Source organism: Colossoma macropomum, unplaced genomic scaffold (assembly GCF_904425465.1).
Source record: "Colossoma macropomum unplaced genomic scaffold, Colossoma_macropomum, whole genome shotgun sequence".
In the NCBI taxonomy this organism is placed as follows: Eukaryota; Metazoa; Chordata; class Actinopteri; order Characiformes; family Serrasalmidae; genus Colossoma; species Colossoma macropomum.
Genome location: NW_023494804.1, coordinates 30,656,293 through 30,680,634, shown reverse-complemented (window position 1 = coordinate 30,680,634; position 24,342 = coordinate 30,656,293). Strand labels below are relative to the sequence as shown.

The 24,342-nt window shown below is 39.9% G+C and overlaps 1 protein-coding gene across 1 annotated transcript in view; it reads left to right on the top strand.

The window, feature by feature from the left end:
- The window catches only part of fryb (furry homolog b (Drosophila)), a 99,077-nt gene that overhangs the window by 43,964 nt on the left and 30,771 nt on the right, over positions 1 to 24,342 (top strand). Inside the window, 28 exon segments of the mRNA XM_036594564.1 lie at positions 501 to 604; positions 809 to 917; positions 1,123 to 1,191; positions 1,193 to 1,210; positions 1,510 to 1,681; positions 2,594 to 2,726; positions 3,196 to 3,303; positions 3,748 to 3,982; positions 4,793 to 4,960; positions 5,770 to 5,856; positions 7,016 to 7,275; positions 7,536 to 7,725; positions 8,517 to 8,641; positions 10,785 to 10,842; positions 10,971 to 11,062; positions 11,880 to 12,052; positions 13,442 to 13,602; positions 14,604 to 14,714; positions 14,875 to 15,029; positions 15,326 to 15,425; positions 15,639 to 15,810; positions 16,212 to 16,468; positions 16,740 to 16,886; positions 17,192 to 17,360; positions 17,510 to 17,600; positions 18,061 to 18,143; positions 21,634 to 21,784; positions 23,520 to 23,623. Coding sequence (XP_036450457.1) covers positions 501 to 604; positions 809 to 917; positions 1,123 to 1,191; positions 1,193 to 1,210; positions 1,510 to 1,681; positions 2,594 to 2,726; positions 3,196 to 3,303; positions 3,748 to 3,982; positions 4,793 to 4,960; positions 5,770 to 5,856; positions 7,016 to 7,275; positions 7,536 to 7,725; positions 8,517 to 8,641; positions 10,785 to 10,842; positions 10,971 to 11,062; positions 11,880 to 12,052; positions 13,442 to 13,602; positions 14,604 to 14,714; positions 14,875 to 15,029; positions 15,326 to 15,425; positions 15,639 to 15,810; positions 16,212 to 16,468; positions 16,740 to 16,886; positions 17,192 to 17,360; positions 17,510 to 17,600; positions 18,061 to 18,143; positions 21,634 to 21,784; positions 23,520 to 23,623 — 3,802 coding nt within the window.

The following is a 24,342-nucleotide window of genomic DNA, read 5'->3' as shown; positions in this document are numbered from 1 at the left end:
ACTGGTTTCAACTGGTTTGTACCAGTCTGCTTACCTTTCAAAGTTAACTTGCCCCTCTCTTCACTTGGTCAGTAGGTACAAACAGGCCTCTGTGTGAACCCAGAGGCTTACCAGTGTCTAGAATCTCCTATGCAGACAGACTATGGCCGACCCTTCGTGAAAGAATTAATTTAAATTTCTTGAAATTCTTAAATTAATTAAATTCTCTGTTAGCCAATGATACTTATTTGGTTATTGATTACAATATCTAATCTATCTGATTACTGATTAAGGGAATATTTATTCAAAATCTCTGTCACCATCCAGTCTTAGAGAATTCCATCCACAGAACTGATGATGCAATTAGCCCCTTGATAGATGATGACGCCTGTTACGTAATAGACGTGTTGTTACTGGGAAAGCTGTGCTGCTCACTTGAAAAAAAACACTGTAAATAATACTTTAATTTACCATAAATTGAATGAAGCATACTGATACAAGATATTGATTTCTGTTTTCAGAACAAGGACCACAAAATGGCCCGAGTGGCACTGGAGTCATTGTATCGGCTGCTATGGGTTTACATGATCCGGATCAAGTGTGAGAGCAACACATCAACGCAGAGGTACTGAGTATTTTGCTTTTTGTCAGCAGCACATGTATGTAATGATGTAGGGGTGAGGTTTTGATATAATAACGTACATCTTCACGTATTGCTGATGCCGATTGTGATAATGCCAAAAAAGATGGTTGAAGGTGACAGTGATGATGATGATGACGATGATGTTCATGATCTGTTCTTTTCTTCTCTTGTCCTCTTACGCTTCAGCCGCCTGACCTCCATCATTTCCACCCTGTTCCCTAAAGGATCCAGAAGTGTCGTCCCTCGAGACATGCCTCTAAATATCTTTGTGAAGATAATCCAGTTTATTGCACAGGTGTGACTGAACTTTATGATGATACATATCTAAGAACTGAATGTGTTGTGTTTTCATGTAGGTCCTTTTGAACCTCATGTTCTGCATTTTACTGTGTACTAGGCACTTGATTTTCTTAGAACAGTTCTGACATCTGATTGTCCTGTTCACTTACCCTCATGCGTGCAAGCTCAATATCTGACTTCTCCATCTCTCCCAAATACAGGAAAGACTAGATTTCGCTATGAAGGAGATCATCTGTGACCTGCTCAGTGTTGGAAAATCAGCTAAAGCGTTTCAGTCTTAATCCAGAGGTAAAGTTTTCATTTATATTCCCATCGCTAAGAAATGTTTTTCCTATTTTAAGTGCTAAAATTGGTATTTGTCAAAGTCATATGTGCACACTTACATGAAACATGTAAATCAAATGGTGTACGAAACACTATATGCATCAATATTTATCTACTCGTTCAGTAATTATATTTTTATGATTTGAAAATGAGATACATTTTTGTGAAGAGGTTACACAAAGAAGTGTATTTAAAGAGGTTGAAAATTGGCAAAATCTCCATCAAAGGCTGATTGAGTGTCACTTTGTGTGTTTGTGATTCAGAGAATGAACATTGCGCTGAGGGCGTTCCTGGTCATAGCGGATAACCTGCAGCAGAAGGACGGAGAGCCACCCATGCCTAACACAGGAGCCACTCTGCCCTCTGGAAGCACCCTGAAAAAGAAGAAGACATACCTGAGCAAAACTCTGACGGAAGAGGAGGCCAAACTCATTGGTGAGCATTCAGTTCACACAACAGTGTCTGTGTTTAAGAGTGTGGTATAGTGTGTCTGTAGCAGGGATGGATTACTGACTGGGATAGTGTGGTCAGTGCCCAGGGGTCTCTGACTGCTATGGGCCTCAAACCATCAAGGCCCACGGTGGCTCAGATACTGATAGGAACAATACACAGCAAATGTGAACATTAGACGAACGAAAGCCCATCAATATGTACTAAATAACTGAAGTAAATAAAGAAATGTTATTTATTCTCAAGCCCCTTTTTATTGAAACATGGGATATTGTTGTTGCTGTACAAAAAGGGTTGTTTTAGATGGTCTGTGATAGTGGTGGTAGTGTTTATCCTTCAAAGCATATAAGACTACACTTGTTTTTGATTTATGTCTCAGATTAAAAGAAAAAGAAGAAATCATGATTCAAGTTAGACACAGATCTTACACAAAAGCACAACCTGTTATTTTTGTATTAATAAGAATACTTCTTTTAATTTTCAAAAAAACAAAAAAAACATTTCTCACTTTTGAAGTCACTTGTAAATACATATTTTCATCAGCCTCTAAAGACACTGGGGCCTTGCAAAAACTTAATCTATTCTAGGTCTGTAGTGAATTTGCTGTGAGGTTTGAGTTGTATATTCGGTTTTTTCCTTTATTTAAAATGTCCCCATAATGGTAGAAAGGAAAAAGAATATTCTTATATTTCCTTTTGGCTACTATGGATAAGGTTAAGGCAAGGTTGAGGTGTTGCTATAGCATTATTTTGTTACCATAATATATAGTTCACTTAGAAAATATGTTGGTGTGCTATTGTGGGTGTTCTATTTGTTTGTTTGTCACTGTTGAAATTAAAATATCTTTCCTACGATCGGGCCACATAAATTATAATTCCTCTGATTTTTTTGTCTCAGGTATGGCACTGTACTACTCCCAGGTGAGGAAGGCCATCGATAACATCCTGAGGCACCTGGATAAGGAGGTGGGCCGCTGCATGATGCTCACGAATGTGCAGATGCTCAACAAAGAACCGGAGGACATGATCACGTAAGTGCATCCACTCACAGAGAAACTGGTGGTGGCATTACCAGAATAGTAGTATCTACATGGTAGAACAACCATACTGCAAATAAGCCAGCCCTACAACTAGCTTAACCTTAACCAGACATATTCTGCACCTAGCCTGCCCTTAAGATTAACCAGCCATTTCCTGGATGACGCATGCCACAATACACTGTTCACAGTTGTTCTTTGTGGTCATATCATGTGACTTTGACTTTTACAAGGTGATATTTTAGAACAGCTCGCAATTGTGTCCATGCGTGGGTGTTTTGAGCGATGTACTTTTCCAGTGTTCTTGTTACAGTCTGAAAGTGGCTGGATTGAGCCATGGTTGAATGGCTTAAGAGGATCACCTTTCCCTGCCTGGTATTTACCTATGTCTGTCTGATTGTGTCAGCCTCAGCCCACGCTGTCTCTCTCTCTCTTTCTCTCCCTCTCTCTCTCCCTCTCGCAGTGGTGAGAGGAAGCCGAAGATCGACCTCTTTAGGACGTGTGTGGCGGCCATTCCCCGCATCCTCCCAGATGGCATGTCCAAGCCTGAACTCATTGACCTGCTGGCCAGGTGAGGGCTATGACTCAAGCAGCATTCAACAAGATAACAAACAAAATAACTGAAGCCCTCTCTAACCAAGACAGATGACAGATATTACAGAGCGCACTTTTGGATTGAACCTCCAAACAAAAATGTTAGTAGCACTTCAACAATGTACTGAAGGTCTTCTTACCATATTCTCCAGTAACATTTATTCAGTATGTGGACAGAAGGCCCAAGAGCAGCTTGACCATGATTTAGCGAGGTAGTCGTAAACCTGTGTAAGTAAATTTAATGAGATTGTAATTGACCTTCTAAAGAAATGTGTTATTGACTTACCATAATCACTCTTTTACTTTATTCTTCTCCATAATGCTGAGTGTGATGTGTCACATGGTGATTGGTACATTCTGTGCTGTGATGAATGTTTTTATTTCATGTTCATCTCACTTCATGTGTCTCTGTCTCCTTCAGGCTGACGGTCCACATGGACATCGAGCTCCGTCTAATTGCCCAGAATTCCCTGCAGAGTCTTTTGCTGGACTTCTCCGACTGGCGGGAGGATGTTCTGTTTGGATACACCAACTTCCTGTTGCGGGAGGTGCAGGACACACAGCAGGGCCTGCAGGACACATCAGTCAAACTGCTGCTGCAGTTGCTCACGCAGTGGAGGCTGGCCCTGCAGGCACCAGGCAAACGTTCGGCAGAGGTAATGCTGCACTGATCTCTGCCCACACACTAGAACAAACATTCCTCTAACTCGCTACGGGAAGCAGTGCAACAAACAAACAAATTAAAACAAATTGTAGTCATGCCAGTACATTTGAAGAAACACCCCTAAATTCCAATGCACAAAAAATCTCACCCTGCCAATTCTTTACAGTAAGCACTCCTTCCTATCAACAACGCAGCCTTAGCACTCTAAATATGTCATACTGCCAACACATTCCAGCAAAAATGTTCTTTCTCCCAACTAGTTACGATAAAGATTTTTATGACTTTGGCATGTCTCACTAAGGCTGTGTTCACACAGCAGGTAAAAGTGGCCCAAAGGCGATCTTTTTCTTCATATGTGACACAGATGTGTCATCTTTATGTCAGTGTGAACAGCAAAAACATACTGACTGACATTTTCAATTACGATTAGAGACGCTTTCATATGTGGTTCTGAAATTTCATGCGACTTTTACGGCAATCCAACTCGACATTCTTCATCATTTCGTGCTGCTGAGACCTCATAAACAATTGGGCTGATGTTTCTGTACTAAAAAATTCGAAGGCACTTATCGCAACCGCTCCGTGTTCGAAGAGATTTTGAATGCAACGATTGAGCGTGACCATATGCTATATAAAATTGTGTATCCATTTGAGTTTGACTTGTGTATGCTGAGTTTATAAATGGTGGTATGTTGTATGTTTCCATATAGGTAGATGTAGCTGTGTGTATGACTGATGATACGATGACCCATATGTAAAAACTCTGACCTGTGTGTATTTGTGTTGGTTCCATCTGTTACAGCTGAGCTCCAGGCTGCCTGTGGAGCGCAGCCCTCACTCCACAGTCCTGCATGCCGTTGAAGGGCTTGCCCTGCTGCTGCTTTGCTCCTGCCAGACCAGCACGCGCAAACTTGCCGTGGCTGTGCTTCGTGAGATCCGGTGTCTCTTCACCGCCATTGGCCAGGCCGAGGTGAGCCAGTCCGTAGATAACACACAGCTACCGGCTTTAACATGGGCCATGAAAAGTGCTTTTTGCTCTTACATGGATCTTTTAAGTCTTTGTAAGAGAGTGAATTGATAATGTTCTGGTTTTGTATTGTATTTAAACTGTAATGTGGTATTTATTGGGATAACTGAGATTGCCACATGTATAAACACAGTATTTATTCCTTGCAGTAGAAGTCAGCAACATAATCAGCGATATAATATGACAAAATGATGCACTGTACGTCCAAATGTGATTAGTGAGTTCAGCCACTTTAAGGTGCATCCATTGTTGACACAGGTGTTTACTTGCACCCACACACAGTTCGAATAATCTCCATAGAAAAGCATTGCCAATAGAATGGGACAGTCTGGAGTAGCAGCACATGAGCTTTTAGGTTATGCCCAGTGCGAAGTGTTGGCTAAAGGGGTACAAATCTCCCCAGCACTTGGCTGTGCAGCACTGGATTGTGATCCAGAATGAATCATCCAGCATCAGTTCTTGACCTCACTAATGCTCTTTGCGTCGAATGCGGTCAGATCCTCACAGCAGCGTTCCAACACCTAGTGTAAGGTTTTCCCAGAGCAGTAGAGACTGCAAAAAAGGCGGAATAATTGCCCTTTTAATACCTTTGATTTTGGAAAATATGTTGAATGAGCAGGTGTTTATAAACATTTGGGTGTACAGTGTACGTTTCAAGCCTTTACAATCGGATGTTACACAATTAATAAAGGTAAACTGATCTTAAAACTCTTAGACGACCATTAAACTTGTCCCATTTCTGTCTCCCAAAGGATGACGATAAACCCATGATCGAGGTGATGGACCAGCTCAGCCCCATAGTTCTGGATAGCTTTGTTCACGTGGCTGTGTCTGACTCGGTAAGCACTTCTGTTGTATTTTAATGACTGTGGGTCAGATTCATAAAACATCGGCAGATTCGCCGTGACATTAAGAGCAAATAGCAATAACACATTTGCTCATTCATAAACTAGGATTAGTGGCATGTTTTATTGGTTTACACAATGTGAGGTGTTGCCGCTCATTAATATTTATATCCTCGGTGAAAATACTGCGCCATTAAAAAGACAGCGGTGCACTAATCACCACCACGCTGACTTTATGAATAGGTTTTACCTACCATGCCATGCATTATGCGCTGTTACCACCAAGTTTTATGAATCAGACCCTGTGTGTTTACAGTTGTCAGTTTAACTGAGCTTAAGAGACTAAATCATATTGACCAGAGGAAAGTAAATATTTTGCACTTTTAATACAAACCCGTTTCCAATAAAGTGCATAATAAAAATCAAAAAAGAACACGATGATGTGCAAATCATTTAAACCCTATATTTAATTGGAAATAGTGCAAAGACAACATATCAAATGTTGTAACTGAGCAATTTTATTGTTTTTTGAAAAATATATCCATTTTAACTTTTATGACAGCAATATGTTTCAGAAACGTTGGGATGGGGGCATGTTAACCTCTGTGTTGCATCACCTCTTCTTTCAACAACACCCTTTAAGTGTTGGGAACTGAGGAGACCAATTGCTGTATTTTTGAAAGTGAAATGTTTTTTCATTCATAGTAAGTAAGTAAGTAAGCATGTTTTATTTATACAGCACTCTTAAAACAACTTGGATTGACCAAAGTGCTGTACATCAAATCAGCACACACATAAACAACAGAACAAGTAGGAAATTAAAAAATAAAAAGAATAAGAAGAGTTACGTAAAATAGGGAAGAAAAAAAGATGAATAAAAAAGGTAACGGTAAAAATGAAATAAAAAACAGATTAGATGTTGAGTGAAAAAGACAGACTTAAACATAATTACCACAGCCCCTCACTATTCATGGGCATATATATTTTCAAAAAACTATAACATTTCTCAGTTTCAACATTTGATATGTTGTCTTTGTACTATTTAGAATTAAATGTAGGTTTTACATGATTTGCTGTTTTTATTTACCTATTGCACAGCATCCCAACTCTTTGGAAATGGAGTTGTAAAATCTTTTTCTGTGTGTGCCTGCAGGCCACATTGCCCCTGAGCCACCATGTGGACCTGCAGTGGCTGGTGGAGTGGAACGCACGTCTGGTCAACAGCCACTACGATGTTAAGAGCCCCTCTCATGTGTGGATCTTTGCCCAGTCTGTGAAGGATCCCTGGGTGCTGTGCCTCTATAGCTTCCTCCGACAGGAGCACCTCCCTAAACACTGTCCTATGGCTCTGAGCTACGCCTGGCCTTACGCATTCACACGCCTGCAGCTGCTCATGCCTCTGGTGGACCCTAAGTGAGTTCAGAGTGCCCCGTGTTCACCTTTAGTTAAATATAAATCTTTTTTTTTTCTGTTTGATTGAAGTTCTTACTGCACTTAACCCTCTTGTCATTACTTTTAGCTATGTTTAAGTGCAGTTTACTATCATTTGTATACACCTTTTTACAGTAATACAATAATAATAATAAAAAAAAATAATCTCCTGCTTATATTTGAGATGTTGAGATGTTAAGTGAACTGCAGTGACCATGAATATGACTTGTGTGCACCTACAGCAGTCCAGTGTATGCCAAAAAGACGAGCACGCCGGGGCCGGCAGACGGTTATGTGACCCTGTGGCGAAACTACCTGATTCTGTGTCTGGGTGTAGCCAAGCCTAGCATCATGAGCCCGGGCCACCTTAGGGCCTCAACCCCTGAGATCATGGCTACCACGCCCGACGGCAGTATCACCTATGACAACAAGGTAAACTCTCTAGATCAGGGGTATTTAATTAAAATTCAGTAAGGTCCAATTAGAGAAAATTTCCTCAAGCAAAGGTCCGGAACATCATAATGTCTAAATTGCATCATGATTCAGTGCCATAGACTGTAAACTGAAGTAGCCTAGTAGGTATATCAACATCTTATACAGTCAACAACTGAATATCAAATCAAATAAAGTACAATTCAGTCATATTTCAGCAACATTTATTGTCAGTTTTCTCTTTTTAGATCACGCCATGTGAAATAACTTCCCTCTGACTCACTTTCTTCTCCGACTGCTGTTTCTCCCCTCATCCCTCCCCTGTTTGTGTGACACTCATTCGAGTCTCAGTGCTCATTGTAACATACAGATCTGATTGGCTGAGTAGCGTCACGTGATATTTACAACGTATGCGATTGGTCTGTGAGTCTCCCAGGCCGCTAAAGCCACACCGTAAAGGTTAGAAAAGTTACGCCGATTAAAATAGGACCACCCTGTCGAAATTAAAGAATTCTCCATAGTTTGTCGGTTGTAGGTCCAGGTCCGCATAGGACAGCGTCTGGGTCCGGACTCGGACCGCGGTCCATCTATTAGTGACCTCTGCTATAGATGCTGCAGCCAGTCTTGTAATAAACAACAAATCTCATTTTAATGCACGGCAAATTTCAATAAAGATAAAGACAAATGTTAAGCTAGGGACATCTGCCAAGCTGAATTCCTCATTAATGTGTCTTAAATGTCTAATAAAACTTAACTGATGCTGAGGATATTGTGTATGTGTGTGTAAGCAGGTAATTGGAACCCCCTCAGTAGCCTGGCTCCTGAAGCAGCTGGTTCCTCTGATGCGGCTTGAAAGCATTGAGATGACCGAGTCTCTTGTCCTGGGCTTTGGCCGAACCAACTCCCTTGTCTTCAGGTAAAACAAAACTTTTTTCTACTTTTGTGGCATGCTGAAGTGCGTCAAAAGATTCTAAAGCTCTGAAAATTCTGTTGTATCATACAATACTGTGCAAAAGTCAGAGACCACTCTTCATGCATTCAGTTTTCCATCAGAACAGACAGTTTTAGAACAGTAGAAGGTTTTTGTTTTTCATAAGGCTTTCTGAGGAGATTAGATGTAATCCACATTTACAGGAAAATAAGTGGAAAAAGCATAAGTTACAAAAGATTATTAAAAGATATAGAGAACATGGGACTCTTAACAACAGTGCAAGACCTGATAGATCACCAAAACTGTCACCATCAAATGAACAGTGCTTAAAGCTTTAAGAGAGAGGAGAAAATCAAACTTCACTCTTGCTTAGCCCTTGTGTGGTGTTCGGGTCTGTGGGACCCATTTTCAGTGTTTACCAAAAGAAAAATGAAGTGATTTATTATTATTTCAGATTCTTGTCCTTTACTCATTTTCTGTGAAGAACATATAAAATAACCCATTTTCAGTGTCTTCACTCTGTTCACCCCCCACACATTTATATTACACGTGGTGTTGGGTGAACCTGCGGGCAGTAAAAGTGTGGAGGTGCTGTGTTCTTCACTCTGTTCTCCTCCTACATGGCCTGCTGTTTAGTGTGTGTGTGTGTGTGTATGTGTTTGTATATATGTGTGAGGGTGGACAACATGGACAGGCTGCTGACTGGCTACAGCTGCTAAAGGAGAACCCTACGCTGGACACTTGTGATATTTTAAACATCTGGTATTTTTACATATTGTTACGGCTGTATATTTAAAAAAACAGTAACGTGGTGGGTCCAGCAGACCACTGAATAACAAACACGTCAACACCACACCAGGGTTAAGATCTGAAAAAAATCTACATATGTTTCTGTCCATCCTTCCACTGTGAGAAGACAATGCCTTGGGTCTGACAGGATGCGTAGCTGTCAAGAAGCTGTTACTGAGAAAATGAAATACACAAAAAGAGGAACATTTACGAATTAAACAAACAAGCTGCTAGACATTCTTGGCTCATGAGAAGTAGAAAATGTAACTAACTTCTAAGACAGAATTTTGGAGGTATAGAAAAATATTCCTGCAGATTTCTTTGAGAAACGGAAAGTAAGTCTCCCGAAATGGATTGAAGCCAAAGGGTGGACACAGTAAATACTGGAGCATTCAATATTATATTTAGTTGTTGAGGCTTTTGTGTAATTCTCTATTAAATATATTTATTTTTTTATTTAAATATATATACATATATATATTTATTTATTTATTTAAATATTATATATATATATATATATATATTATATATATTATATATATATTCTTTTTTTCTGATGCTGAGAAAACGTGTACTTAATAGCCATTTTGAGTACATAAATGAAGGGTTGCTGCCTTTTGCCTAGTACTGTATGTCTTTTATTTATCTTTTATTGATTTTATTTATCTTTCGTTTCTGTCTAAGTTAAATGACTTAGTAAGAACGTTGAGGGCATGATATCTAAAACACAGAGACTGTGGACTGTGTGATAGATGGTTCATTAAGGATTAGTCCCTTAAATCTATCTAGACATTGGTAAACTGTTCAAGCAACCTTAGGGGCTTTGTGTTACAACTTGCTAAATCACTTGAAAAACATGTCCCTTGTAAGTCTTATGTGGACAAACTGCTTGTACAGCATGTGTTCAGACATTTTTCTTCTACATCGTCTTTGTACTCATAGCACAGATAGCTGTCATACCTCTGTCATAATGCTTGTTTGGGTCAGTCCCTTGAAGTGAATATAATTAACTGTGACACCAAAGGCATGTTTTCCTTGCACAAATGCTCCATAGATGTAAACCTATTTAATTAGGAGAGTGCTTGAAATTGTAGGCATGAATTCTAAAGGTTACATATCAGAGCAAGTTAATGAATGCATAGTTTGTTTTCTGTCAGAACTTCTCTTTTGTCAGGTAGGAATTGAAAACATGCAAGGTATGTAAAGACATGAAGTTCAGTTAGAATGATCTAGATGGGTCATTTTGAGTTTTTAAAGAATTTGTATCAAATAAATATTTAGGTTATGCTTATTTAATGTGTTGTGCTTTGGTATCTCATTGCTGTGTGTGTGTGTTCAGGGAGCTAGTAGAGGAGCTTCATCCACTCATGAAAGAAGCTTTAGAGCGAAGACCAGAGGTGAGTGAGCGCACAGTTGGCCTCTTTGAATTTGTTGTACTAACATGCCATGTTTTGAATATCTTCCAACATGGTGGGATTGCCTATGTGCATAATAACTGATAGAAACTCATTCTCGATCTCTGCAGAATAAGAAACGTAGAGAGAGGAGGGATCTGCTGAGGCTGCAGTTGCTGCGTATCTTTGAGCTGCTGGCTGACTCAGGGGTCATCAGTGACAGGTGGGTCACACATGCTGGACACTTGCAGCTGTCATATGGTTCACTGTGCGTACAGTCTGCACTCACTTACTGCAACCAGTCCTTTTCATTATGGTCCAGTTAGGGGACCCTTATATAATATCTGGAAGAAAGTACAGCCTCAGTAACATATTAGCCACAAATGTGACCAAAAAGAGCCCATATCATAGAAAACCAGAATTCCCTCACTTTTTTAAAATTAGCATAAAGTTTCAAAACGTATCATTTGCTACTCAGTTCATATGGTCTATATATGGTCTGTATATATTTTTTTCTACCTAATTAATAGTCAAATTAGGTCAAATTAGTCAAATTACTTCCTGACCTAGTCATTAGTGTTTGAAAATATATTTGTGTAAGTTTTTTTCCCCTTCTTTAATATTGTTTTAGTTCTGGTTATGATGTAAAATGTGGAACATATACAAGTGTCTGTAATCCTGTATCTGCGTAGATCCATGAATATATATATATATATTTTTTGGTACATAGACGTTCTAAATGGAGACCTCAAGGGAAAAAATTAAATACAAGAAAAATGTAGGATATGGGCCATTTAATTGGTTATATTCATTTTTGTATTGTATTGCATTGTATTACATTGTGTTTGCTGTATTGCTGTAATGTGATGTTTTAATGTTGTGACCAACCATGCTAGATAAGAGCTGAAACCGAGAGTGAATTATACTCGTTAGGCTGCATAGTCAAAGAATATGAATCTGAATAATTAGAAACTGACAGGCATAAATAACTCTTCATCACCTTTATTTGTCCCTCACTCTTCCTCTCACGCTGCCTGCAGCACTAATGGGGCGTTAGAGAGAGATTCTTTGGCTCTTGGAGCTCTCTTTCTGGAGTACGTGGACCTGACGCGCATGCTGCTGGAGGCTGAGAATGATAAAGAGCTGGAGATTTTGAAGGACATCCGAGCCCATTTCAGTGGCATGGTGGCCAACCTCATCCAGTGTGTCCCAGGTATCCAGAGTGACCATCTCTTTTTCTGTTTTTTCTGCTCCCAAACAGTAGTATCCTTTTAGTAGTGTAATCATTGCAATTATCTTTAGTCCTTCAGTTGTCTCCTTGGGATCTGCTCCACTGGTTAAGTACCAGTGCTTATTTACTACACCAGGGGTCGGCAACATGTGGCTCTTTTGCTGCCCTGTTGAGGCTCCGCAGCAGAATTTGATTTGTGGGTAAAAATAAAATAATCCTCCTTTACAGTAAAGTAAAGCTCTGCTGATCGTTCAACACAGTTTAACAATAAATGGTCTTAAACGCTGGAGTTAATGTAGAACTGCTAATTCACCCTTTAACCCTGAAGATCAGCGCAGACTGCTGGTCACCATAGCAACGCAGACAATAATTTCGCCTAGCTAGTAGCTAATGAAAAAGCACAGAGAACGATTTAAGACGAACATCAGTGATTTGGAGACGAATGGACTTATTTACATTTATAATCACTCCAGCTGGTTTCCTGATATGTTTAATCTGCAACGAGAAACTGACAAACACTAAAAAGTCACGAGACTGAAGTCGGCTTCTCGTTCGCCAGCTCTGTGCGAATTTTCAGCAGCAGCAGGCACCATTTAAGGTGGAGCGAGACTTCTGGTGAGAAGCTGACTTCAACCTCATAAAAAGTCGAACGTCGAGAGACATTTTACAATAAACTATTCTATTTTTGTAGAAAAGTTTCCTGCCAGAGATGTGAGAAAAGTGACTATAGCTGAGCTAAAGCTTAAAGCAGAGCAAAATAAGTCTGCGTTTTGGTTTGTAGTATATTTTTAGTATAATGTACTATACTAGTACATTAGCACATACTGAGACATATTTACAGCCAAGATAGTAAAATGGACATAAAATGTTGTGGCTCCCAAGGTGGTTTGATTTTTGAAGGACAAAATGGCTCTTCTTAACATTGGGTTGCGACCCCTGTACTACAACTTCATCATAACTGATATTATCACTGAGACGAAATGCAGACGTCCATGTATTAGAAGCAGGAAATATTAATATTTTACAGTTTTGGCTCCCAAGGGGCACAACCGTGTGAGTATTGGCCCTGTCATCAGGAGATCGCACGTTCGATCCCCAGTGATCTGACAGCCATCCATGGCCGGGAGTCCAAGAGAGTACAGTTGACCTCGCTCTCTCTGGGTGTGTAGAACGGCCCTCGTTCTCCCCCCATCGCTCAGCATAGGCATCTTTTAGCTGACATAACAGAACTAGCGGTTGGCCACTAAAACAATTCAAAACACAAAGTAAATAACACAAATATCATTCTGTCACGTAAACCCATACTCCCCACCCATTTGTGACTATGCTTGTCCTCAGTGAGAATAAGTTGTCTTCTCTTTCTCTGACTAGTGCACCACAGGAGATTCCTCTTCCCTCAGCAAAGTCTGCGCCATCACCTCTTCATCCTCTTCAGCCAGTGGGCTGGCCCCTTCAGTGTCATGTTTACGCCTCTGGACCGCTACAGTGACCGCAACCACCAGATTACACGCTACCAGTATTGTGCTTTAAAGGTACAGAAAGCTACCAAATCCTAGGAAGCACTAGATGCTCAAATTACATCAAGCTACCAAATCACATCCATTGATGTGCTTTAAAGGTGCTAGTAAATCACACCAGAGCTTCTCGGCTTGAGGTACAATTAGGTGATGTAGTAGAGAGTACTGCCCTTTAAGGGCTCGTACTGTAATTGATTTATGGGTGCAAAAAGCTTCTTAGCAGAGGGCTGAAAAAACTGTGACACTCTTTAATTTTGTGACCAGTATAACCTGTTTTACAGTCTTTTATGCCTGCAGAGTGTAGACATTTTTCTTTTTTGTAGTGTTTTCTCATTCAGGCCTTTGTGAGTGCTAGAATGGGGATGCAATATTTTGTAGATGAACATGTTTGGTCAATAAAGTCTATATTATATATTTTATGACTATATTATATAAATATATTTCAGTGTAAGGGTTAACTCAACAAACAGCCAAGAGAAAGTCACTGGGAATTCTGTCAAGATTAAATTTACCTTTCACACTTAATTGACTGGAAACAAAAAATGATATCAAAATGTCCAAGACAGTTTGATGGCTGGGTTCATTTTACAGTGCCTAATCATGTGAAAAGATATGAAATTGGTTGCTGGAAGAGCCTGTATGGTTGAATTGCCAAGTAGAACACTGTCTGTTTGGAAATTCCCCAGGCTGTTTTCCTTTTTTTCTGAACATCAAGGCCTCTGATGTGATTATTTGTGTAAAAGGTGTGGCACACGTTTTCTGTGTTTGTACATCTGTAGTACATTCACAAGGAGCACTGGATTTGTGCAGCTTTTTGCTCTTGCTTCTTATTGCTGTTGCGACTCTTGCACATTCTACATTCACTTTACCGGGACTGACAATGTAATATAGTCTCTGGATTCTCTTGCAAAAACATTCCCTCATTTTTTCTGACACATCATCACAACGTTGTTGACAGGACTTGTGTATTGAAGAGAACGTTTGTGTTTATGCTTGTTTGTGTGTTTGCCCTCCAGGCTATGTCAGCAGTGTTGTGTTGCGGGCCTGTCTTTGACAATGTGGGTCTCTCTACTGATGGCTATCTCTACAAATGGCTGGACAATATCCTTGGATGCCACGATTTGCGAGTAAGACTCATCTCATTGTAGTAACATAGCAGACTGTCATTTCCATTGCAGCAGGGCTACATTTTATCAGAAGTAGCGATTGTTATGTTTCTAGTTGTTTCATGCTGTCTGAATCACTATAGTCCTAATTTTCACTGTATAATTGATTGCGTCATCCCAGGTGCATCGGCTGGGCTGTGAGGTGGTAATCCTGCTGCTTGAACTGAACCCAGAACAAGTGAATCTATTTAACTGGGCAGTGGATCGCTGCTTCACCGGTTCCTACCAGCTGGCCTCAGGCTGCTTCAAAGCCATTGCTACAGTGTGTGGGAGCAGGTAGGAGCATCAGATATGGGTCTGTATTCATGAAGATGGAGTGCTAATCTAGGATCTGTACCTGTCCATAAGATCATTTTGTACAAAAACAAAATCTGAGCCTAGATCAGTATTCTGAGAAGCCTGACAAATACAGGCCCTGATATGATTTCGCTTCTTTATAATCCTGATGTGGGTGTAATCATGTGGATTATGAAAGCCAAAACTGATTACTAATATGTAGTTCCCAGAATGCATAATTAGAGCATTACTACAATGCAAAAGCACACAAGTTTTTTTTGTTTGTTTTTGTTCAGAAACTATCCATGTGACATTGTGACCCTGCTGAACCTGGTGCTCTTTAAATCATCTGACACCAGCAGAGAGATCTATGAGATCTCTATGCAGCTCATGCAGGTATGAGACAATTTCTTACCATCTTTTATAATCTTACAGTATATTCAAAGTATTGCATATTAATGTATCATGTCATAATGAATTTTAGATTAGGATTAATTAATCTAATTAGATATTAGATTAAGATGCAGGTGGTCATAACCAGCTTTCTTAGATAATTTTTTTGTATAATTCATTTTTGTGACATTTTTCCTTCTTGCTGGGTGTTTACAGGTTCTGGAAGCAAAACTATCAGTGTACTCTAAAAGGATTGTGGGGCAGAAGTCGGGAAATATCCTGTACGGCACTCATGGTCCACTGCCTCCCCTCTACAGTGTCTCCCTCTCACAGCTCTCCAACCAGCTTGCCTGCATGTACCCAGAGCTCACCCTACCCCTCTTCTCAGGTACATTTTATCTGTTTCTTTATGAGTGTATGCCCATGTAGGTGTAACCTACAACTAAAATTGTCCATGTTGTACAGTAGAGGGCTCATGAGCAATAGTGGTGATAAGTCAGCAAACCAGAAGGAGATTGAAGCTCACTGCACTCCTCTTCACTCTACTGTAGGAAGTGGCCCTCATTCTCTTTACATTTACGGCATTTGGCAGACGCTCTTATCCAGAGCAACTTACAATTTGATCATTTTACACAGGTAGGCGAAGGTAGTGTTAGGAGTCTTGCCCAAGGTATAGTGTAGGGTGCTACCCAGGTGGGGATTGAACCCCAGTGTACAGCATAGAAGGCAGAGGTCTTACCCACTGCACTATAACAACCTTTACCCATCCTTACTTTTTTCCACACACAGAGGTCAGCCAAAGGTTCCCCACCACCCACCCCAATGGCAGGCAGATCATGCTGACCTACCTCCTGCCGTGGCTGAACAACATCGAGCTGGTGGACACAGGACTGTTACCCCCAGCTTCCAGCCCCTGTACCCCTGAGGAGGAGACCCGAGAACAGACAGACGGCATGGGCCTGCCCAACCGGCTCAAGGGCAACGGCTGGGGCTCCCTGCAGGCCACCTCTCTGGTTCTGAACAATCTGATGTACATGACCGCCAAGGTACAATTCAACAGACTGACCACTCTGCTTTATAACTAGTAGTATGACTACTGTTACATCTGGAAGTGCAGTTCATTGTCTTTTGTTTTCAGTCCATCCATGTTTTATGAAAGCTACAGTAAATATTGCCTTACTTAAACTGATATTACTACTAATTTCTGTAACAAGTTTAAAATGACTGTAAAATGTGAAGAAAAACAAGTAACTCTGAATTTAACTGATCAGCTTAAACTGGTTTTTATGACAGTGTGTGGTATGTTTTTTTCCTCAGTATGGTGATGAGCTTCCGGGCCCAGAGATGGAGAATGCTTGGAATGCTCTTGTGACCAACGACAAATGGAGCAACAATCTGCGAATCACACTGCAGTTCCTCATCAGTCTGTGTGGGGTCAGCAGTGACACCACACTACTGCCTTATGTAAGGACACATGCGCACATACAGTAGTACTGTCTTTATGGAGGGCTTATATATCGATGTAGCTGCTGCTGTACTTACAATTTTGCGCTTTTCCACATTTTAGCAATAGCAAAGCCCTCTTGCATCACCAGAATGTTCTTGTTTTCTCTGGGGGCAGGGGGGTGTTATTTGACACATGCCCATAGTTTAGGCCTATCTGAGATAAAACTGTAAGCACCAGGGACCACAAATAAAGTTCAGATGAATTACACATTGAAATGTGTTGTTTAGTCAAAGGCATATGTGTGTTTTTTCTCTGCTTCCAGATTAAGAAGGTGGTAATCTACCTGTGTCGGAACAACACGATTCAGACCATGGAGGAGCTGCTGTTCGAACTGCAGCAGACTGACCCAGTCAACCCTGTAGTGCTGCACTGTGACAACCCGCCATTCTACCGCTTTGCTGCCAGCAGCAAGATCTCAGCTGTGGCCTCAGGTGACATATTCACATAGATTATTAGAGCACTTTAACTTATTACAGTTATATTTTTTGGCAAGCAAATAAGACTATCTTCCTACATTAAACGGTGTTTTTCTGTCTTTTGTGTGTTTTAGTCTCATTTTTTCTTTGTTCGTTTTATGAAGGCACAACGTCCAGCAGCAACACTGTAGTGGCGGGCCAAGAGAACTTCCAGGAGACGGATGAGGCAAAGATAGTCAGAGAGAACGAAGAAAGGTATCAAATTTAAATTAACTGTCCTGCCTTTACGTCACTTCGGCCTTTGAAATGTATTTTTGTGCGTTTTAGCATGTCGTTTGCAAACTTAGTCTTAGGTATCTAAGCAAATCGTTTAAAACTATTTATCTTCTCAGTAAGTGCTAATAAAAACACTGTGTAACTTTGAAATACACAAAAAATAAACACAGACTCAGTAAAAAGTAACTTTTATTTATGTTTTCAAAATTATATTGTAAGCTTTGTAGAAGGTTTGGTTCCAGATTGCTCCTCAGTGCCCCCAGCCGTCACATGGATTTGTTTAATTCTATCCCCAGCTTGCCTGATTTAACTTAGTATTAATTAGATGCTTACTACACAAGTAAATATCCTTTTAAATTTCATTTTCTCAGGTGCCTTAAAATTTTACACAGTACTGTATGTGCTGAACTGACGTGTATGTGTTTATGTGTTTGTCTAGGTTAAGTAATGCTGCTCGAGCTCATAACCGGTTAGAGTCACGTTACAGCAACAGCTCTGGAGGCTCTTACGATGAGGAGAAAAGTGAGTACATTTTTATCACTGACCCTTGACTTCTAGAGGGTGATGGGGGGGCAGAATGTTGCATAATACTGCTACTCCCAGTCAAGTTAGCCACTCCAGGCAATTGACACTGATAGAATTCTTCAAATTACTTCAGAGTGATGGGCTTTTAACATTTCTTTGTGTTTGACAGTAATGTTCTGTTATGTAAGATAGAGGAGAGAAGGGAATGTGCTTAAAAACCGAGATTCTGGTAGTACAAAGTAGTTATCTTTGTACTGCTGATAACTGTCAAGGTGCTTGTTATGCTGCATTCACATGTTTGCGTTAGAAGAACAACGGCAAACTGGATATCCCATTGTTTTCAGTGAAGCTGCAACAGAAAACTCTGCCAGTGTCTGCAGTGGAAAGTGGAACATTTCAACAAGAGTTCAGTTTTCCCAGCTTTTGCCATTGACCGCACTGGTGAAATAAACTGGGTGTTGATTTTTGCGGGAGCCATGGATGCCAAATGTCTTGTTGTTGAATTTGAGATTAACCCAATAATATACAACAAAAATACAAGAGTACAGAGTGTCCTTCTGCCTTTTTCCACCTTAAATAATCAATCTACACTGCTAAAGCTCTTCTGTGATTGTCATGTGTTTTTACTGGCAGGGGTTAGCTTTATGCATGTGAACATGTGAATGCAGCATTAGTTTAAACCACTTGGTTTTTTAGTAATGCTTTGAACAGTACATTATCAAACTTGACTAATTTAACCTAATCTATTATTCAAGCATGTCTTTTTGAAGCCATGTTGTCTATGAAACACGCATTTAAGTACAGAGAAGTGTGTGCAGAGAACTGTGTGTAGCTCATGTGTGTACATGTCCCCTTATGTCTGTATAGCTACGTTCACATTACCAGGTTGAAGTGGCACAAATCTTATTTTAATCCGACCTGAGTCACTTTCATATGTGGTCCTAGATCGGATATGTATCCTATTAATGGCTATGTGACCTTAATGAGATGCTCAGATCGGAATTCATGTGCTTTTTTTCCACTGCGCGTGACCATCATTCAGCGTTACCATGGCAGCAGTGCCGAACAGAAGTTAAAGCGTGTATGTGTAGGCCTGTACACAGTGACGGTTACCCGAGGTACTGCAGTAGCAGCCCCCTGTGACAGTAAAAACTCCCTTACCCTCAGTTCTTCCATGCAAACCATAGGAAGACACTTGTATTCCCACATGTCAGCATACCTGAACTTTTTGGCATGTTGTATGTGGCTGAAAGACATTAAATTTTTTTATTGAAAGTGCTGTTTGAAAGAGAGCAGTTTCAAATCGCAAGAGCTGCAATAGCCCACATTAGTAACAGCATTGCCTTAACAAGTTTAAGGTGGGGATATTGAAACAGTTAAGGGCTTATGAACTGCCTGCAGATGAGTTAGACCAGTCAGAAGCTAAGCTGTCTGACACATTCCTTTCAGCATTCAAGACTCAAGCTAGAAAAAGTGGATATGCTGGTCTTTTGGGCCAAAAAACAGGTGTGGAATTTAAATTTATAGCAAGTAATCTCATTTTACATTGCTGTCTGGATATTGGTAAGAAATATGAAGCAGTGTCCTACTCTCCCTCTTTTATTGGACCTACAGTGGTGCTTGAAAGTTTGTGAACCCTTTAGCATTTTCTATATTTCAGACAAATGAGACAAACATATTAGACTCGGTCATCTATTTATTGAGTCTAATATTTTTGTGTCATTTGTTTAATTTGGTTCTTTTGGTTCATGACGTGTGAAAATCTGATTAAGTTTTAGGTCAGTATTAAAAATATTGAAAGTTCTAAAGGGTTCACAGACTTTTAAGTACCACTGCATTGATGAAGTTGTTCTAGAAATGTGTCGGTTTAACATGCTCTGAGCTGCAGGCAGGTATCATGCCTGTACAGAAAGTACAGTTTTATATCTTCGCTGTCTAAAGAAAAACAAGTATCTCCAAAATAGCAGCTTTACAGGAGAAGGCAAAAACACCCTTATCTTTCAATGTAAGTTAATGTAAAGAGCTTTTATTCCAAGCAATTTTAGAGCATTTCTATTGGTGCATTCATCATGAAATTTTCATACAACGTAAAAGACAGCTGGTGAGTTGAAATGATGTAGAAAATGGACAAAAATGGAGATACGTTTTTTGTTGGACAGTGACGATATGTTTTTGACATACTCGGATCACAGCGTCAGGTTTCGGACGAAAGGCTTTTTGTCTCAAGAAAAACATCATGTATCGGCTCTTGCACTATTTGACATCAGGTGGTTGACTAAAGGTGTCTGGCTAAGCAGCCACAAACCCCCTGGGTGGATGGTAAATTTCTTCCACCTCTACTTTAGTTTTAGTCTGTCACAAAATCACAGAAAGAAAATGTGTGTTTTGTGAAAAAAACTAAATAAAATAATACCCCCATTCTCTGAAGTCTTGGCTTAACCATTTACTGAGCTTATTTTCCACACGTTTATCCAAAAAAGAACATTCTGTTACCGGCACAGGCCAGTGTTTATGTGTGTGTCTGTGAGAGAGCAACTTGGGTGTGGGAACTGTGAGAGCTTGACCTGCATACCTGGCATGACTGCTCAAAGAGAGTGGCACAGCACATGAGCCCACAGTGAAGATTAATGATATGCTGCTGGTGGCATGATGCACATGCATCAGACTTGCGTCATACTGGATGGTCAAGTGAAGAGGCGCAGACCATCCTCCTGTTTTACTGTTGGAATACTCTGTTCCTGATCCAGTCAAACATCTAGAAAAGTATAAACAAGAACCAGTGTCCAGGATGATTTTGTATATCATCTCCATTTTTGTTGACCGCATTTCATGATGAATGGACCAATAGAAATGCACCAAAAATTAATTGGAAAAACAATCAAGTTCCATTAACCTCCTTAAGAACTTAAGAACATTTTTTTCCTTCTCCTATAAAGTTACCATTTTGAAGATACAAGGTTTTGTTATGACAGTGACGGTATATTCTAATGAAGACGTTTTGGAGGCAGCTATGAAATTATTTTTGAATCAATCTAACGCACTCAGTCCAACTCAAGAAAACAAGCTTGTTAAAGAGCTGAAGAGTTGTATCAGGTGTGCTGGGGAAAAGGGAAAACACAGAAATCTTCAGACGTCACTGGCAAATATGTTTATTCTATGAACGCTGAGTTCAGGTTCATGTTAACCCTGTGATCAGGTGATGAAAATAATGGCATGATTGTTAAAAGTAATAAATTCTAATGAAGATTATTTTGCTCACTCGTGTACCTATAACAAAATGCACTGATTTTCAAAAAAAATCTTTCTTTAGGGTCATTTCAAATAAGACGAATGCGATTAATCAAGATTAACTACACAAAATAATGTGATTTACTAAATTATTTTAATCGTATTTTAATCGTTTGACAGTCCTAAAATAAATGTTATGATTTATTATTATTTATTATTGATATATGATATAAACAGTTTGCTGTGACTGTGTCGGCAGATGACCCTCTCCCACCGTACGCTGGCTGGCTGCTCAATGTGTTGGAGAGTAATCGACCCCAGCCTTTGCCCATGCCAGTTAACGGAGGCTGCTGGGCTCCACTAGTGGACTACCTGCCTGAGACCATCACACCACGAGGGCCCCTCCACAGGTAACTCCTGTTGCTATAGGGAAGCTTGTTTACTCTCTGATTGTTGGAACACTCTGTTTGTGTTAGCCTTGAACACCAAGTCCTAAGCATTGTTTGAGACTGATGTTAAGTCCAGGACACATTTATTTGGAAAACTTTTATAAATTGTCAGATGATGTTTGAAACGCCACATTTATTGTTTTATTGCTATGTTATAAACATTAGGACACATATTAATATTTACACAGACGTAAACTTGCTCACATTCACACAGTCATCTTGTGTAAGCTCTTAATATAAAGTGCCTTTTGTTCAGATTGTGTGTACGAACCCTTTTCTTTCAGTCTTATAAACCATATTATGGCAATAAGCCCCTGTGTTTTACCTCTGTTTGTGTACCAATGGAGCGCTGTTGTTCTGTTGCTAAGACGACAGTGATCCTTTGCAGTAGCGTCGTGACAGTCTGTTTGTTTTTTTGTTTTTTTTTATGACGGAGGTACAATTTTAAAAGAATGAGTGGTGTGTGGCACTTAGTCAGGACCCAGGACTTTGTCTGTGAATGTGTAAATGTGTACATGTGTCTGTTTATGAACTTTTGTCAGGCTAATCAGATCTGGACAGACTCACGGTGACACCTGAGAGAGGAAAAATGTCACACCCTTTGCCAAGATGCCTTTGTTATGAACACTCTGGCCGAATGGAATAACATAAAGCATAGCTGCTAAATATATGCACCCTGACACACTGCGTTATTCAGAGTCAAAACACATTTAAATCACATACAAGCTTCTAATATTCCTTATTAGTGTAGCATCATTTCAACTGCTAATTGGTGAGGACTTGTGTATTCAAGGTAGAAGTCTGCCCAGGCATTAAAATTGAAGTCCCAAACCTGATCTGTCCTCGGGATGTTCAGGCTTTACTTCAGGCTTTACTTCCTTAACGCTTGCGGCCTTTAAACGGCATTTTAGTAATGTGTGGCCACCAGCTCTTTCGTTTCTGAATCCTGCAGAAAATACCGCAACATTTTTCTCACGCTGAAACTGTAAACTTGACTGTAAAAGCTAAATCCTAACAGAAATGTTCTTTTTTTTGCCAGCAATGCTGCATTGCCTTTGCACAGAATTAGCACTTAAATGAGCATTCTTTTGCTGCTTCTCTTGACCTGTATGCCACAAGAATCATAAGTAATACAGTTAATAGAATAGCTATTAGATATTAGCTATTAATATTCCTGCAAATAAAATCGAAAGACCCTGTAAGCTCTCACATAAGTGACTTAAAAGGCTCACCCACAGTGACTTCTTTTCAGTGCAACTGCCGAAGATGACCAGAGTCTAAATCATATATCCAGGAAGTGTAAATGAATAGGTTTATATATAAAATGTTGCAGGAGTTGCATGTATTCATTATGTATTCAAGTTTAATTTGCATTCCTGTTAGTTCCTTTTCGTCTCCATATCAGAAGAAAATGTTCCCTTGAAAATCCCTGAAACTTGACATATTAACCAGTGTGACCACACCTCGAAGTTAGGACAACAAATCTGCCCTTCCACTACTTTTTGCCCTGTCTTTTAAAATTTATGTATAAAACTGTATTGTTTTCAGAAACAAGTATTGCAGACTATACAATGGTAGCCATTGCAGACCTCGTAAAGAATTAGCTTAGAATAATACAAAATCAGAGCTATGAAGCTGTGAAAGGGGATCTGACTGTACTACATGGACTAAGGTGTGTGTTGTTCCACACTGACAGGTGTAACATTGCAGTGATCTTCATGACGGAGATGGTGGTGGACCACAGTGTGCGAGAGGACTGGGCCCTGCATCTGCCTCTTCTGCTGCATGCCCTTTTCCTCGGTAACACCAAATCACACTGTTATTTACTTCTTTGTATTTCTCTTTTCTTTTTATCTTTCTTCCATTACTTTGTACTGTCTTCTATACCTAAGTGGGAAACTGTAACATATGGGTACAGCAACAGTTGGACAACCTAAATTGTAATACCTGTGCGCATATTGTGTGGATGTGTTTATTAGGGCTGTAATGACTATTTTAATTAAATCGTTGATTAAAATTTTCTCGATAAATCAGTAATGAATTGTTCAATGTTGTATGATGAGAATGTGTATTTTAAATTACAGTAAGCTGTAGAGCTCAATATTTGCAACCAGACACTTCCACATTAAGTCAAAAGCTAAAAAAAAACGACAGAAATGGAGATACGAGGTTTCCTTCTCACGGCAGCAAGATACATATATATATATATATATATATATATATATATATATATATATACACCGATCAGGCATAACATTATGATCACCTCCTTGTTTCAATGCTCATTGTCCATTTTATCAGCTCCACTTACTATATAGGTGCACTTTGTAGTTCTACAGTTACAGACTGTAGTCCATCTGTTGGTCAGGACCCCCATAGACACTCACAGAGCAGGTACTATTTGGGTGGTGGATCATTCTCAGCACTGCAGTAACACTGACGTGGTGGTGGTATGTTAGTGTGTGTTGTGCTGGTACGAGTGGATCAGACACAGCAGTGCTGCTGGAGTTTTAAAGTCC